Genomic DNA, 17819 nt, shown 5'->3' with positions numbered 1-17819 from the left:
CTGTCAAATTAGAAAACTTTAAATGCCATGAAAGGATAAAATCATTTTTATTTACTTTTGTTGATGTTGTTAGTCCAATATTTCGCACGGGCATTAAAATTTTTCTTCTCCAAGGAATTACCTCCTTCATAACAACAAAATGAAAAAAAAAAAAAAAACTACGGACTGGATTTATTACCCTGACAGGGTTACTTTTAGCAAAAAATATTGGACTCACAACACCAGCAAAAGTAAATAAAAATGATTTTATCATTTTCCTGACATTTAAAGTTTTCTAATTTATCTTTAAATTATATATATATATATATATATATATATAATGCTTTTGCGAAATTATTTTCACAAGTGCTACCAAACTATAAAAACATTGAAACGTCAATTAAAAATTTCTTTCATTGCACCGAAAAAAAAAATCAATCAATACTTGTAAGAACAAATGACAATCTACAGGCATAATACTAAAGATTCCTGTTGATCTTATCAAACAAAACATGTCTAAAGGAAAGTTTGCTGCCTAAGTATACACACAAGTGTGTGTACACACACACAAACGACATTCAATCTTACATACACATTTTCACACAAACATTCAGACAAATATTACTACACAACGTATATATACAGGCAAAAGACCGCATGTCTGAACACAAATGTTCACACACACGCACATAAACTTCCACGTATACACAGAAACGTACACACACATTTAGAGATGAACACAGATATTTTCCTTTTAAAAGGAGGGGAAATTCGTAGTCGTCGGTGGTGGCCAAAAAAAAAAAAAAAAAAAAAAAAGATAATGGGTAGTCAATACTTTGGTTATGCGATATTATGAAAATGCCTTTTAAACTTTCATTTTTTTTTTTTTTTTTTTTGACAACATTTCAGAATTATAGCAAAAATAATGAACAGAAAAATAGTTTTAATTTAAGAAGGAGAAGTATGGTCCCAATTGTTATTATGTTTTTCTTCTTGTGTATTCATTGTCGCCTTAAAAAGGCAATCAATATAGTCAAAAAGGTTGCATAATCAGAATGAACCAAATACCGACTCCTTAAGTATTTATATTTAGAATACTTGTTCTGCTGCCACTGCGATAGACTGCCGATGTTGCTGCTGATGTTGTTGCTGCTGCTGCTGATGTAGATATTGCGAATGGCGGTGGTGATGGTGATGATGATGGTGATGTTGGCGCCGATGATTATGTGTGTGGTTATGGTGTTGTCGAGAGGGTTGTTGATTAGGAAGATTTTGTTGTTGTGATGGTGACTGCAGCTGTTGCGGTGGCGCCGGAGGAGGTGCTGGCGGTGGTGGTGGTTCCTGGGAGAGCCGCGAATGCACCCAGGCTGGTTGTGGCACAGATGGAGCCGATGGATGCAAAGACATTTCTGTAAAAGTAATCACCTTCATCAATTAGCGTAAAATAAGGAACATTTCTTGAATAATAATAAAAGAAAAATTAGCAATTGTGCAGTGTAGTTAACAGGGAAAAGGGTGCAAAAAGATTACATCAAATAACTTTTACCAAACAAAAAAAAACTTTAAAATATAATAATAAAGTTAACAATTGTTACCAATTAGCCGAGAGTTAAATTTTTGACTGAATGATGAGTTATAAACTTTATTTTTGTTTAATTTTTTTAATTTTTTGGTGGAGAGGTTGTTAAACATACATCGAAATTTCTATGGCAATCATCCTGTTTTTTTTTTTTTGTAAGCTTTTGGATATACAATTTAAAATACCAAACACTTAAAACAAAAAGTCCTAAAGCTCAAAAACTATATATATATATATTACAATAGAAAAATGCGATCATGAAAAGTAATATGGTTAAGCTTAATCATGGAAAAGTAAAGGACAAGATATTCTAGTAAAAAATATAATAAATTTATAACTTAAAATATTGCAGAATTAAGAATTGATTATATGTTCTAAATTGAATTTTTTAAAAAATTTTAAATACAAATATCATCACAAAGATAGATAGATTTTCGATATATTCAGTTAAGAGGGTTTGAGATCAGTCAGAGATCCGAGAGAGCAGTAGAGACAGATCAGTCAGGGTCGCGTCTTGAAAGAGGAGAGTTAGCTAAGCCTCTTTCGGAAGCGAAAGAAAGGAAAGAAAGACAATGTAGAAATCAGAAAGGCATTCGAATCCCTGATCATCTCATCTGGATGGATTAAAGATCATGTATTTATAAGTCTTCATTTGTTATCTTTCAACCTGAAAGGTAATGTGTTTTTGTCTATCGTATTTGTAAAAAGAACTTTGTATGATGAAACACCCTTCCATAATGTTAACAGGATTTCTCATCCCTATGTGTTAAAAGAATTGTCATTGTGGTCTCCGTTATATGAATGTCTTGTCCCTACTACGCAACAATAAACCAATAATATGACAAAGATAATTTTTTTAAAGAGATTTTATATGTGACATCTTCTATAAATATAAAAGCGAAAATGTGTGTGTGTATGTATGTTTGCTTTTTGTGTATGTCCGCAAAAGGCTTTTTTCGCTTGGTTCTCACTCGGCTCGCTCATTCTTAAAACTTTTTATCTCACATGTGAATCGTAATATCTACGAGTTAACAACAGGAGTCGCCTGTCTATTTAATTTGCCCGACTTTGAAAAGCTAAATATTCCACAATTTTGGATCGCCGTATGTTGATTCAGCTTTATCGTATAAAAGCGAAACTACATTTAACACGATCGTTCCGGCATGATCAATATGGAGTTTCTCCTTATATCAGATAATTGCTATTCAATTTGGACAATCCCACTTTTATGGGGAGCTGGTTCCCCCCCCCCCACAACATCTTGGGGAAACAAAAAAAAAAAAAATAATAACTGCCCCGCAGTAAATAAAAAACTGCCCCGCAGTGAAAGTTGACCTCATTAAGTACAGGCACCTGCCAATTCTTAATACTTAAATTAATTCAAACATGTTTCTGTTACTATTTCCTGGTGGCCAATCGGTTAACGTCGCACGTTTTTTTTCACACTTTATTTTCCAACTTCGCCTCAAGGCTTCAGGTTCGATCCTTCCTACTTACCTACCAAAACTATTTTTAGACCCCCCCCCCGACACAAACACCCGGCCACGATTTTTTATTATTCTTTTGTTTTGATTTACCCAAAACCACACACACCTCTAAACACCCAGGCAACGCCGAGTAGCCCCGCTAGTCTATAATATAAATCTCACCTGTCTGTATGAATGTATGTATGTATTTATGTTTGTATGTCTGCATAAAACTTTCGACAGAGTCGACGCATTTTCACGAGATCAGTATCATTTGAAGCTTGACCCTTCGGATGACAAATATCGATAAATTGACCAAAAATATTAATTCCTTCACCCTCAACTGGGCACTTTTCTATAGGGAGGGTTGGTTTTTACGCTGACATCTTTTGCAAGTCATTTCATTCAACCCTTGATGTCACATAAAAGGCATTATTTCGATCACCCATGACGTCACCATCACGGTAGGCACATCGGTAAGACCATTTGTTTTTTTTTCACCTTTTTTTTCCTCTGACGTGTTACGGGTTTGAGCCTGCTTACAACTATCTTTTTAATTTTTTTGTTCAACACAAACCTCCAAACACCTGGGCACCCAGGCTAGTAAGGTTAGAAAGTGAGATTTGAAATCAGTGCTGCAGAGGAAAAATTACCTTGGCAACTCTGTCGACATTCCCCAGTAGGGATTAGCAATAAAACTAACCCCTTCTTCAAGGGCAAGAATATAAAGCATGGGAAGGTGAACTTCCTAGAACTGCACAAGACAATGCCTCACGCCGACAGAGAACAAGCCATCTTCGAAAATGTCTGATACGCTACCAGTCTAAGATTAGTATGAAACTAATGCTGACAGGTCCAGTTAACAAAAAATAAATTATTCAACAAAAAAAAAAAAAAAAAAAATTATGTAAATACTAAAACTATTTAAAGAAAAGTAAAAAGCATAATTTATAAAGCATATGCTTAAAAAATAAAATAAAAACATTATGGATCAGGCAACATCGGATATTCCAGGTAGAGAGGTGAGTGACGAACATTCGAACGGGTGACAATGTTATGAAAATAGCAAACGTGTTTTCATAATGGAAGAATGGTTTGAAATAGGACTGCAATTTTTTTTTTTTTACATAGGCATAACCAGAGACCACTCGAGGATAAGGGTTAAGAGTGTACAGTAGTCAGTTGGACAATATAGTAATAGTTAGTAATGGAAATTCGGTAAATTTGTTAACTTAAGCGGAACGGCTCATCAAGAACTTGTTTATGTTGGACTTGAAGACAACCATATTGTAGTCAGCTGGAAAGCAGGAAAATGGAAGACAGTTCCATGCGTGCAGTTCTAAGAAAGAAGCTTTGTTCATGGAATCTACGTTTAGGTTTAGGCACAGATAAAGAGTGGGGGAATTATTGATAGTGTTTTCAGCTAGACGAGTGTTTCTTGTGAAAGTTTGGCGGGTGGGGGGGACCATAGATTGAAACTCATTCAAGCACTTGCCGTGAAAATAACGATAAAGCAGAGACAAACTCGCAACAACTCTTCTGTGAGAAAGAGGTTGTAGGGAAGAGAAAAGGACATCTCCTACAAAGTCTATTTTAAACTCTATCAAGGCAGAACAAGTCCTTTCTAGCAGCTCCTGCCCAGATGTGGCAACAGTACTCTATCCTTGGACGTACCTGGTTCTTATATAGATAGAGAATTGCATAATGTAGAAATAATTAAATTAGAAATATGTCAAATCAATAAAATGTTTAGAAAGATGTTTAATAATATCGGATTGGAATGTTTGGTTTCAAGAAACAAAGATACGTAGACAGGCAAGATTTTTGCTTATATAGATACACTAGCAGGGGGTTCCTGGCGTTGTCCGGGTGTTTGGAGGTGTAAAAGAAAAAAAAATAAGGGTGTTAGTAGCCAGGCAGGCTCGACGCGGTGACGCGAAGGCGGAAAAGAAAGTAAAAGAAAACCTGACATCTTACCACTACGCTACGAAGCCATAGGAAGTGAAAAGTGAAAAATTTAGCGACGTCAATCAAAAAGTTGACTTGCTAAGTGAATGAGTTCACACAGGTGCAGAAATGAACGTTGGCTGAAGGCCAGTTCAGCTTTCAGCTGTTTCATTTATTTCTTTCCCCATGATGTTAGGGAAACCAAGCTCCCCCGAAAAAGGGGGAACTCTCAAATGAATAGCTATTGTCTGATATGAAGGATAGTCCCCACATTGGTCAAAGGGTTTTTCCCACATATGAAGGGTTTTCTTCACATTGATCAAAGCTGTTTGCCTTCAAGACGTGTTGGCCACAAAAAGGGGGAACTCTCAAATGAATAGCTATTGTCTGATATGAACGTGCTGGCCACAAAGGCCAATGAGATGATTTGATTTGATTCAGTTTTGCTTTATTTATATGAAAAAGACAAACAAACACTGGAAACCAGGGTTTTTTTTTTGTTTTTTTAACTTGCTCAAAATAAACATAGAAATGACGACCGTTCACAAATCGTAAATATTACAATCTAGGAAGTATATAAAAAGTTCTAAAATATAGTAACCCCCCCCCCCGAGAACCTCCACGAAAAAAGCCTTTGCTGGACATACAAAAACATGCATGGACGTTTTGATTATGTAACGAGTTTTGCCTTTTATATATATAGATTATGTAATGAGTTTTGCATTTTATATATATAGATTATGTAACGAGTTTTGCCTTTTATATATATAGATTATGTAACGAATTTGGAGATACTTTAAATAGTCAGCATTCAGCCTGTAACGGGCAGCTGAAAAAGACAGTTCACAGATGGGATGGCACCCAGCAGAGACAAGATCGATAATTAAGATATAGCAAGGACTGCATTACTGTTCAACCTTTCCAAGATGGGAACTACATTCTGGAATAAAGGTTACAGAAAAAAACCCAAGGTTGTTTGTGGTAGAATTGTTGTTGCAGCTTTCCGTCCAATAAGATCAAATATGGGTCAAGTGTGTTCCCTAATTGGCCAAATGTTGTAACCCCATAGAATGGTATTCGTCCTTTTTGCTGAAGGTATGTCTTCCTTTGTCTGGCAAGAGATAAAGATGTTTATTCAGGCCCTCATGTATAAGACATCATTCAAAACACATGTTTCATTGTATAAGTCATCATTCAAACCACACGTTTCATTGTATAAGACATCATTCAAAACACATGTTTCATTGTATACGTCATCATTCAAAACACGTTTCATTGTATAAGACATCATTCAAAACATGTTTTATTGTATACGTCATCATTCAAAACACATGTTTCATTGTATAAGTCATCATTCAAAACACATGTTTCATTGTATAAGTCATCATTCAAAACACATGCTTCATTGTATAAGTCATCATTCAAAACACATGTTTCATTGTATAAGATATCATTCAAAACACATGTTTTATTGTATAAGTCATCATTCAAAACACATGTTTCATTGTATAAGTCATCATTCAAAACACATGTTTCATTGTATAAGTCATCATTCAAAACACATGTTTCATTGTATAAGTCATCATTCAAAACACATGTTTCATTGTATAAGTCATCATTCAAAACACATGTTTCATTGTATAAGTCATCATTCAAAACACATGTTTTATTGTATAAGCCATCATTCAAAACACATGTTTTATTGTATAAGTCATCATTCAAAACACATGTTTCATTGTATAAGTCATCATTCAAAACACATGTTTCATTGTATAAGCCATCATTCAAAACACATGTTTTATTGTATAAGCCATCATTCAAAACACATGTTTCATTGTATAAGTCATCATTCAAAACACATGTTTCATTGTATAAGTCATCATTCAAAACACATGTTTTATTGTATAAGCCATCATTCAAAACACATGTTTTATTGTATAAGTCATCATTCAAAACACATGTTTTATTGTATAAGTCATCATTCAAAACACATGTTTTATTGTATAAGTCATCATTCAAAACACATGTTTTATTGTATAAGCCATCATTCAAAACACATGTTTCATTGTATAAGTCATCATTCAAAACACATGTTTCATTGTATAAGTCATCATTCAAAACACATGTTTCATTGTATAAGTCATCATTCAAAACACATGTTTCATTGTATAAGTCATCATTCAAAACACATGTTTTATTGTATAAGTCATCATTCAAAACACATGTTTCATTGTATAAGTCATCATTCAAAACACATGTTTCATTGTATAAGTCATCATTCAAAACACATGTTTCATTGTATAAGTCATCATTCAAAACACATGTTTTATTGTATAAGCCATCATTCAAAACACATGTTTTATTGTATAAGTCATCATTCAAAACACATGTTTTATTGTATAAGCCATCATTCAAAACACATGTTTCATTGTATAAGTCATCATTCAAAACACATGTTTTATTGTATAAGTCATCATTCAAAACACATGTTTTATTGTATAAGTCATCATTCAAAACACATGTTTCATTGTATAAGTCATCATTCAAAACACATGTTTTATTGTATAAGTCATCATTCAAAACACATGTTTTATTGTATAAGTCATCATTCAAAACACATGTTTCATTGTATAAGTCATCATTCAAAACACATGTTTCATTGTATAAGTCATCATTCAAAACACATGTTTCATTGTATAAGCCATCATTCAAAACACATGTTTCATTGTATAAGCCATCATTCAAAACACATGTTTCATTGTATAAGATATCATTCAAAACACATGTTTCATTGTATAAGACATCATTCAAAACACATGTTTCATTGTATAAGATATCATTCAAAACACATGTTTCATTGTATAAGACCAACAATGAACATTTTAGTCTTTTTTAGCAGCTTTTCATGTGCTCGCAAATAATATTTTTTCAAGGATGAACTAAAGGAAATTTTAAATCGATATTTCAATGTTTTTATTTCAGTTTGATTCTGTGGTTTTTGTTTTTTTTACGTGTCATTGTTCAAGAAAATATGTCAACTAGAAGAATATCCGTTCCACGATGGGTAAAATTAATGTCCTGAACAGGTTGCACCACTTTTATTTCTCCTTATGAAGATTAAAATGAAGTTATTCTACTGAAATTTATGTTGATGAGATTGTTTATATATAGATATGCACGCTTCGAAAGTTATATTGCAGACTCTTTCTTAAAACAATCAGCAAACAAGATGATGAACAACTCGAATCTGGTTCAACTAAGAAAGTCAAAATTAAGAGAAAGACACCGGTGCGCACATGAACGGCAGAAGACAGGATGAAACAGAAATCATCTAATTTCACTTCCTGCATCGTTTGAAGCCTTGCTTGGCAAAATTAACATTTTCAGTTTTCATAAACTATCAAAAGAAAGAAAGGCAAGATGGAAAGAGGAAGAGAAAAAAGAGAAGGAAAAGAAAAGATAAAGCAATAGGAGAAAAGAAAAAAAGAGAAGGAAAATCCAGCCAAATATTAACGATTGCAATCATCACACAAGCACCTTTTAAAGTTTTTAATGGTGCTTCCGAGAACTTTTGTCAAATTTTATAATGCAATAGCGTCCACACACCCAAAAACGTTCCTATAAAGACATTCTCCATCTTAAATTGATTAATAGTGTCTTGCCGCTGCATAAACAACACAAGATGAGGACATTTCTTAATCTATATATCAATAAAAGTGAAATTGTCTGTGTGTGTGTATTTTCCTACCAAACTACCCTATCAATTTTTAGTCTACAGACTCGAGATTTCACATGAGGGGTATTGAGATTTGGGAAAATCTTTTTAATCGGTTTTTGGCCAGAAATTTGGCTGTCAAGGGGTCAAAGTTCAACGATTTCACCTTTGAAAACTCTACCAAAATCCTCCGCCAATTTTGGGTCGAAACAGTTTAAAATTAAGATGTAGGTTACTTGGACATGGATCAAACTTTTTAAGTTGATTTGAGGCCAAAACAAATGTTTTGGGATCAAAATTGGGATCAAAGTTAAAAAACATTTCACCTCTGAGGTCTCTACCAAATTACTCAGCCATTTTCTGGTCTAAACATTTGAAATTTTACATAAAGTGTATAGGGCAAGCTTTTTAATCGGTTTTTAGACCAAAATTTGGCTGCCAAGGGGCCAAAGTTCAAAAGATTTAACCTTTGCGGTCTCTAGCAAACTTTTCTGCCAATTTTGGGTCTAAACATTCGAAATTTTGCATACAACAAACTTTTTAATCAGTTTTTTGGCAAAATTTTGGGTGCCTAGAGGTCAAAGTTGAAAGAGTTGATCTTTACAGACTACCAAACTCCTCCGCCAATTTTAGATCTAAACACTTGAAATTTTAGATGTAGGTTATCTAGACAGGAGCGAAACTTTAATACATATGCACATAAAGTTATGAACAATACATAGAGTCCGAGCAAAGCAGGGCTGAACTGCTAGTAATAAAAAATAGTAAAAAATAATTTTAAAAAAAGAAACTGGTAAAAAAATAATAATAAAAAAATAATTTTTTTAAAACTGGTAAAAAATAATAATAAAAAAATAATTTTTTAAAAACTGGTAAAAAATAATAAAAAATAATTTTTTAAAAACTGGTAAAAAATAATAATAAAAAATTATTTTTTAAAAACTGGTAAAAAATAATAAAAAATATTTTTTTAAAAACTGGTAAAAAATAATAAAAAATAATTTTTTAAAAACTGGTAAAAATAATAAAAAAAAATATTTTTTTAAAAACTGGTAAAAAATAATAAAAAATAATTTTTTAAAAACTGGTAAAAAATAATAATTAAAAAATAATAAAAAATAATTTTTTAAAAACTGGTAATAAATAATAATAAAAAATAATTTTTTAAAAACTGGTAAAAAATAATAATAAAAAAATAATTTTTTAAAAACTGGTAAAAAATAATAATAAAAAAATAATTTTTTAAAAACTGGTAAAAAATAATAATAAAAAAATAATTTTTTAAAAACTGGTAAAAAATAATAGCAAAAATAAAAAAAAAAATAATTGTAAAAATTTTATTTCAGAAACTCTTTCTCTGATCATGAATATTATCCGAAATTAAAAAGTAAAAAAAAAAACTTTTAATAAAAATATTTGCATCTTAAATGTGGTTTCAAAGGCATTTTTTCATTTTATTAATCTTTTAAAGATGCTTTCAATAACTTTTGCCAAATTTTATGACATATTTTTCTGTTCAAGATAAAAAAAAATGTATTCATCAAATATGGTAGCGCAGAACGAGTAGAACGAACTTGCGTGTTGTTTATGATAGATGTGCAAAGAATAATTGCTTACCACGAATAGTTGGATTGTTCTGTTGCTGCTGTTTCTCTTTCAGGCACAGACAACGGTGCCTCAGTCTGTAGACAGTATACATGACAATCAAGAGAAGAAAAGCTAGGAGTACTGCCCAAATGAGGAACTCACTGTGGCCCATGAAGTCAAGCAGTTGTTTCGGGATACACTGACGACCCTTGAGGATGTAACCTGAACTACAGTCAAAGCAGTCGATGCTCCTCGGCCCTTTGCACTTGTAACAGGCAGCATGGCACTTGTGACAACTGGCGGACGTTCGGTTCATCTGACTTTCACGAGACAACACTATTTCAACGTGGCCGTAATACTGAATAGGACATGTGGCCACACATTTTTCTCCAAGTTTATAAAAGCCAACACGACACTCTGTAAAAAAAAAAAAAATTAAAAAAAAAACGTTAATACAGACATTTTGATTAAAGAAATGAACACATATCAAAGGAAATGGCAGAAACACTAGAGGATGACCTCCAATCTGTAGTGGAATGGGGACAAAAATGGATGGTCACATTCAACGCTGCCAAGACTAAGCTTGTTTCCTTCAATAATTACAAGAAACCTTCACTACCACCAATAGCACTGACCAAGAGCACATTACCCAAAAGTACTTCCTTTAAACTCCTCGGCCTAACGTTTACAGGGAACATGAACTGGAATAGATACATTGAGAGCAATGCCAAGGTTGCTGCGAAGAAGGTGGGCTCTCTCTACCATGCTAGAAAGCTACTTACGTCTGAAAGTATCCTGTATCTCTATAAGGTCACCATTCGCCCATGTATGGAGTATTGCTGTCACATTTGGGCTGGTGCATCTGCTACTTGTCTCTCACTCCTTGACAGGGTTCAAAAGAGAGTCACCAACCTGATAAGTCCTGAACTGTCATCTAAGCTTCAGCCTCTGTCCCATCGACAAAATATTGCATCCCTCTGCCTCTTCTACAAGTACTTTAATGGTGAATTCTCCGACAAACTTGTACCCCCTCGACATGAATATTCCCGAAAAACCCGACAAGCAGCTAAATCCCACCCCTTCACAGTAGAGATCCCTAGGTGTAAGAAAGCCTTCTACTCTAATAGTTTCTTCCTCAGAACTGCTAGACTTTGAAACTCACTTCCTGGATTCTGCTTTCCCAATCGTACTGACATGCAGAAGTTCAAGTGTAATGTGAACAGACATCTTGCTACTCATCTCCCTTCATAATACCCCTGCAACTTATGTCCCCAATAGCAGCCCCCTACTTCAAAGTGGCACTGTGCCTTGTTTGGGGTGAAAACTGAATAAAAAAAAATCGATTGTGGAACATACAATTCTGAAACATATACAAAAATGGACATTGGACATGATGAGCTGGAAGCAGAAGGAGCAGCTTCCTATGTGAATTGCTATAAGAAAAAGAAAGTTTCAGTTTGCTGGTCACTCATGGTGAAATAAGTCAGAATTAATGTCTCGCAGAGATGGTTGAAGAGAATGAGTCAGGGGAATCCAAGAAAAATTCTCAACCCGATTTATTGATAGTTTGTATTATTTTGGCTTACTGCTTTCATCTTGAGTGTTTTTTTTCACAACATTTCAGATAATGTACCTTCTTACCTTCTTCAAGTGTACCTTGTCGAATTCTGTAATATTTCTATCGAACTTGGGAATCTGCACGGAATTTCTAATGTATTATTTGACCCATGAGAGTAGCATGCTGGAAGTCTTAATCAATTTGCAATTGTATTCTCAGTATCATCTGCACTGAGAATTGAACCTTCAACCTCCGAAAGAGTGTCACTTACAACTGAATTTTACCAAGTACCTTATCCATTATGCCATAGGTCCTTGCTACCTCCTTGAATAAAATAAATGTTTCAATTTTAAATTCTGTGCACATTCCCGAGTCTGACAAGATACACCTAAAGAAGGTCGGAGGTTACATCATCCGAAACGTTGCGCAAATGACAGCCAAAATGAGAAAAGTCGTCTGAATTATCCAAATAATCAATCTTAATCTCTAAAATTCATAAACTGATTTATTGATTTAAATTTATCCAAGAATCTTCTGGCAAGTTGGATAATGTAACCAAACTGCCAAAAACAAATTACGAGTGACTGAAATGTGATTAAACAATGTCAAAAACAAGTGAAGCACGCATGCATGGTCCCCCGTGAGTACACAGTGGACAAGGCATAAAAAATATGACTATATTCAGCATTTGCCTCCCCACTGCCACCCATCTAGCCCCAAAAGTTCCCTGGGGACGTCAAATTCTGGTGAAAATGAACAAATCGTGCAGTTTTAGGCCTTAACATATGTAGATTTGAGTTTTGCACGATGAAAAAAAAGAAATGACTAAATCCATCATTTGCTCTCCTCATGAGTTAGTCGCAAAAGTCCCCAAGGCCTTAACATATTTAAATTTGAGTTCAGCACCTTGCAAAACTGCTAAATAGACATACACAGATAATTTTGGACAAGGATGGTAAAATAGTCCCAAAAATAGAGTGGTTTAATTAGCCCTAAAAGAGCCCTTGGGGTACATCCAAGAGTTATCGCGACGTATAGACAAACAAAATTGCATAGAAATCAGTTAGTTAAAACTTTTCAGAAAGTTTTATAAAAATCTAAGGCATCAATTTTTTTTAATAAGCACAAAGTGTCAATTTTGGCCATTCTAACCTAAAAAGCACCCGTAGGGAGGCAACCGGAGTTTTCCCAGAAAATCCGTTCTGTTACATTTTTATTCATATCATGTTTACTGTTTGTGCAAAATTTCAAAAAATTCCAAATTATTGAGAAAAGTACGGACAGACAAGGGTGAATTTACAGGTCCACCGTCCTTTTGTCAGGAAAAAAAAAAAAAAAAAAAAAAAAGGTTGCATGTGTAACATAGCTATGTAAATTTACATCTTTATCTGACCTTTACTTCTGATCTGAGATGGAACATGTACATCAAATCCGTTGCCAAGGCTGCTGGAAAAATGGTGAGATTGTTCTACCGCTTCAATAGATATTTCACTGCTGATGCTATAAGAGTCAAGTACATCCACGGATGGAGTACTGTTGCCACATCTGGGCAGGAGCTGCTAGAAGCACCTTCTCCTGCCTTGGCAGAGTTCAAAATGGACTTCGCAGTCTAGTGGAAGATGGCTTTTTCTCTCCCCTGCAACCTTTTCCCCACAGAAAAGACATTGCGAGCCTGTCTCTGCTTTATCATTATTTTCATGGCAAGTGCTCGTCTGAGCTCCAATCTATGGTCCCTCCTGGTCTGACTTTCACGAAAAACACTCGTCTAGCTGAAAACACTATCAATAATTTCCCACACTCTTTATCTGTACCCAAACCTAAACATAGATTCCATGAACAAAGCTTCTTTCTTAGAATTGTATGCCCATGGAACTCTCTTCCGTTTTCCTGCTTTCCAACTGACTACAATAAAATTGTCTTCAAGTCCAATGTGAACAAGTTCTTGATGAACCATCCCCTTAAGTAATCCAATTTACCCAATTCTCACTACTAATGATTACCATGACATTTTCCAATTGACTACTGTATACTCATTAATCCTTATCCTCGGATGGCCTCTGCCCTTGATAAGTTGGTGACTCCTTTGTAAAAAAAAAAAAAAGAAAAAAAGAATTCTTCCTTTATAACTAGTATGTATCTAGTAGCTTTTTTTATCTAGTAAGATGATGAAATTTTGTGGAAAAAAACAAATGCTACTTAGCATTTGCACTGAAGAGTAAGTAACAATGATGATTGTATTTTTTTTTTTACGAAAGAATCACCACTTATCAAGGCCCAGAGGCCACTCGAGGATAAGGGTTAAAGAGTGTACAGTGGTCAAAAGGGCAATATCATAGAAGAATATCGTTAGAAGTGTAAATTTGGTAAATTGGGTAACTTAAGGGGAACGGCTCATCAAGAATTTGTTCACATTGGACTTGAAGATGACCATATTGAAGTCAGCTGGAAAGCAGGGAAACGGAATCTACATTTAGATTTAGGCACAGATAAAGAGTAGAGGAAATTATTTATAGAGTTTGCAGCCAAACAAGTGTTTCTTTTAAAAGTTAGGTGAGGAGGGACCATAGATTGGAGCTCAGACAAGCACTTGCCATGAAAATAACGATAAAACGAAGACAGGCTCGCAATGTCTCTTGTGTAGGAAAGAGGTTCCAGGAAAGAGAAAAGGGCATCCCCCACTACAAAGTCTATTTTGAACTTTGTCAAGACAGGATAAGCTCCATCTAGCAGCTCTTGCCCAGATGTGACAACAGTACTCCATCCTTTGATGTACTTGGCTCTTATACAGGTAGGGAATCACATCAGCAGTGAGATATCTTCCTAGCAGCTTCTGCCCAGATGTGACAGCAATATTCCATCCTTGGATGTAACTGGCTCTTATATAGATAGAGAATTGCATGAGCAGGTAGATATCTACTGGATCGATAGAAGGATCCCATCATTTTTCCAGCGATCTTGGCAACGGATTTGATGTATGTATTCCATTTTAGATCAGGAGTAAAAGTTGTCAAAACACAACACCTCCCCAAGACGAGAGGCATTCATTTCAACCGATGCCAAATGGAGATCAGAACGTTGATGGTGCAAAGATAGAAGCTTAGTTTTAGATGCATTGAAAGTAACCAGCCATGTTTTCACCCATTGTACCACATGATCAAGATTAGAGGATAGAGAATCAGAGAGAACTTGGTCGTTTACGGCTGCCATAGATGGTAGTGTCATCAGCAAAAATGTTTACAAATGATCTAAGGATGGGATTTGGAAGACCATTAATATAGATTAGGAAGAGAGTTGGACGCCGGAGGGACTCCAGCATTAATACTATGAGCTTCTGATTTCTGCTCATCAACCTATGAACCTATCAGAGCGAAATGATTTTGATTTTAATGATAAAAAAAAAACATTACAAATTATGTTCTAAAACAAAACATTTAAAACTATTTTTCTTTGTATAAAAAAAAGGTTGCTTGATTACAAAATCTATATTTATAGAATTGCTATGTCATTTTACATTCATAAAACACTATCGAATTAAACAAACATTGTTTAAACACACACGAGATTCAAACTTGACAATTTACATCTAACTTACTACTGTCTTAGTAATGTGTACTCTGCCTATTCTTGTCAACCAATCAGATGTTTCTCTTTGCATATGTACAGATAAACTCTCGAAACACCATAACTTTTTAATATATATATTACTAGCCAGGCTGCCCAGCGTTGTCCGGGTGTTTGGAGGTGTATGTTGAGCAAATAAAAAAAAAAGTGGTAGTAGGCAGGCAGGTTGGCGTTCAATCCTATTCCTGTTGTAATGTCTATATGGAGAGTAGATAATACATGTGGATGTGTTATCGGCAGCTCCAGTAACTCTCGCTTCTCCTTTTTTGTCCTTCAGTCCTCATTTCCAATGAGTGATTTTTTTGATAAAGGGTGCGTTCTATCCCAACCATCAGCAACAATGGACATGAGGTCATCTCGTCAGCATCAGACAAAGCCAAACTATTTGCCAAGAACTTTGCAGCTAATTCTACCCTATGCGACGAAGGTCATCAACTCCCTGTATTTCCTCCTATAACACACAACACGCTATGCAACATATAAATATCTGTGCGTGAGGTCACCAAGCTAATCAAGAACGTTGATTCCAGTAAAGCAACTGGCCCTGACGGCATTCCAGTTATAGTGCTGAAAAAGCTCCAACCAGAACTTGCCCCCATACTTACAAAACTGTTTAAATGTTGCCTTAAGGAGAAGTGCTTTGCAACACCCTGGAAAACCTCATCAGTATGCCCTGTATTTAAGAATTCAGGTGAAAAGTCATCTCCCTCTCAGTACAGACCAATAAGTCTCCTGTGTCATGAGTAAGTTGTTGGAATCCATATTAAATAAAGAAGTAGTCAACCACCTCAGCAGAAATAACCTTCTTAGTGACATGCAATATGGTTTCCACTCCACAAGATCTACAGCAGATGTGCTAAGGATTATATCTCATAGAATTAGTGAATCTCTTGACAAAGGCTTCCTTTCCAGAGCAATTGCTCTTGACATATCGAAGGCCTTCGATAAGGTATGGCATAAGGACCTACTTCACAAGATTTCCAGCTACGGTATCACTGGTAATGTTTTCTCTATCATTAAATCATTTCTCTCTGATAGGTTCATAAGAGTAGTGGTTGATGGGCAGAAATCAGAGGCCCACAGTATTAATGCTGGAGTCCCTCAGGGGTCAATCCTGGGCCCAACTCTCTTCCTGATCTACATCAATGATCTCCCAAAACACATACTTAAATCAGTCATTGACATCTATGCTGATCACACGACCATCTATGGCAACACATCACAGACCGTAAATTACAAGGTTCTCTCTAATTGGGGGAAGAGGTGGCTGGTTACTTTTAATGCATCCAAAACCAAGCTTCTATCTTTACATCATCAACGCTCTGATCCCCATCTGGAATCAATTGAAATGGATGGCTTTCGTCTTGGGGAGGGAGGCTCCATGTTTTCGCAAGCTTCTGGGTTTGACCTTTACTCTTGATCTGAAATGGAACATGTACATCAGGTCTGTTGCCAAGAATGCTGGGAAAATGGTGGGATCCTTCTACCACTCCAGAAGATATTTCACCACTGATGCAATTCTCTATCTGTATAAAAGCCAAGTACGTCCAAGAATGGAGTACTGCTGCCACATCTGGGCAGGAGCTGCTAAAAACAGCCCATCCTGCTTTGAAAGAGTACAAAATAGACTTCGTAGCTTAGTGGGGGATGCCCTTTTCTCTTTCCTGCAGCCTCTCTCCCACAGAAGAGACGTTGCGAGCCTGTCTTTGTTTTATTGTCATTTCCATGGCAAGTGTTTGTCTGAGCTCCAATCTGTCGTCCCCCCCCTCGATAATCTTTCATTAGAAACACCCGTCTGGCTGAAACTACCGTCAATAATTTTCCCCACTCTTTATCTGTGCCTAAATCCAAACGTAGATTCTATGAGCAGAACTTCTTTCTCAGAAGTGCACGACTGTGGAACTCTTTTCCGCTTACCTGTTTCCCACCTGACTACAACTTGGATGTCTTCAACTCCAACATAAACAAATTCCTGACAAACTTAAGTAAGACACTCTATCAAACCCCCAATACTAATGATTACTACAATACTATCTAATTGATTACTGTACACGCAATAACCCTTATTCCTGAGTGGCCTCCATGTAAAAAAAAAAATGCCACTCAAGAATAAGGGTTAACGAGTGTGTTCGGTGTGACAAAACCGTGACGATCAGTAATGAGGGAACTTGATTAGGGTTTAACTATATAAGATGATGAAAACGACCATGTTATAGTCAGCTGGGAAGCAACCCCACCATATTGTGTTCCATGGATAATTCTAGGAAAGAAACTTTACTTATGGAATTTTCATTTAGTTTTAGGCACAGATACAGACTGAGGAAAATTTTTGACAGTATTTGTTGCGAATGTTTTATGGGGGTAGGC

General features: G+C 35.3%; 1 protein-coding gene across 1 annotated transcript in view; it reads right to left on the bottom strand.

Moving 5' to 3' along the window:
• Positions 1–855: 855 nt before the first annotated feature.
• LOC145259623 (furin-like protease kpc-1) overlaps positions 856–17819 on the bottom strand; it is a 473157-nt gene continuing 456193 nt past the window's right edge. Inside the window, exons 15-16 of the mRNA XM_080117279.1 lie at positions 10304–10690; positions 856–1388 (exon numbers count right to left, since the gene is read on the bottom strand). Of these exons, the coding sequence (XP_079973405.1) occupies positions 1069–1388; positions 10304–10690 (707 nt within the window). The 3' untranslated portion in view covers positions 856–1068. The remainder of the gene's footprint in view (positions 1389–10303; positions 10691–17819) is intronic.

This window comes from Euprymna scolopes, chromosome 35, assembly GCF_053919585.1.
Source record: "Euprymna scolopes isolate OS-2025 chromosome 35, ASM5391958v1, whole genome shotgun sequence".
Lineage (NCBI taxonomy): Eukaryota > Metazoa > Mollusca > Cephalopoda > Sepiida > Sepiolidae > Euprymna > Euprymna scolopes.
This window is presented reverse-complemented; position numbering and strand designations above follow the sequence as displayed.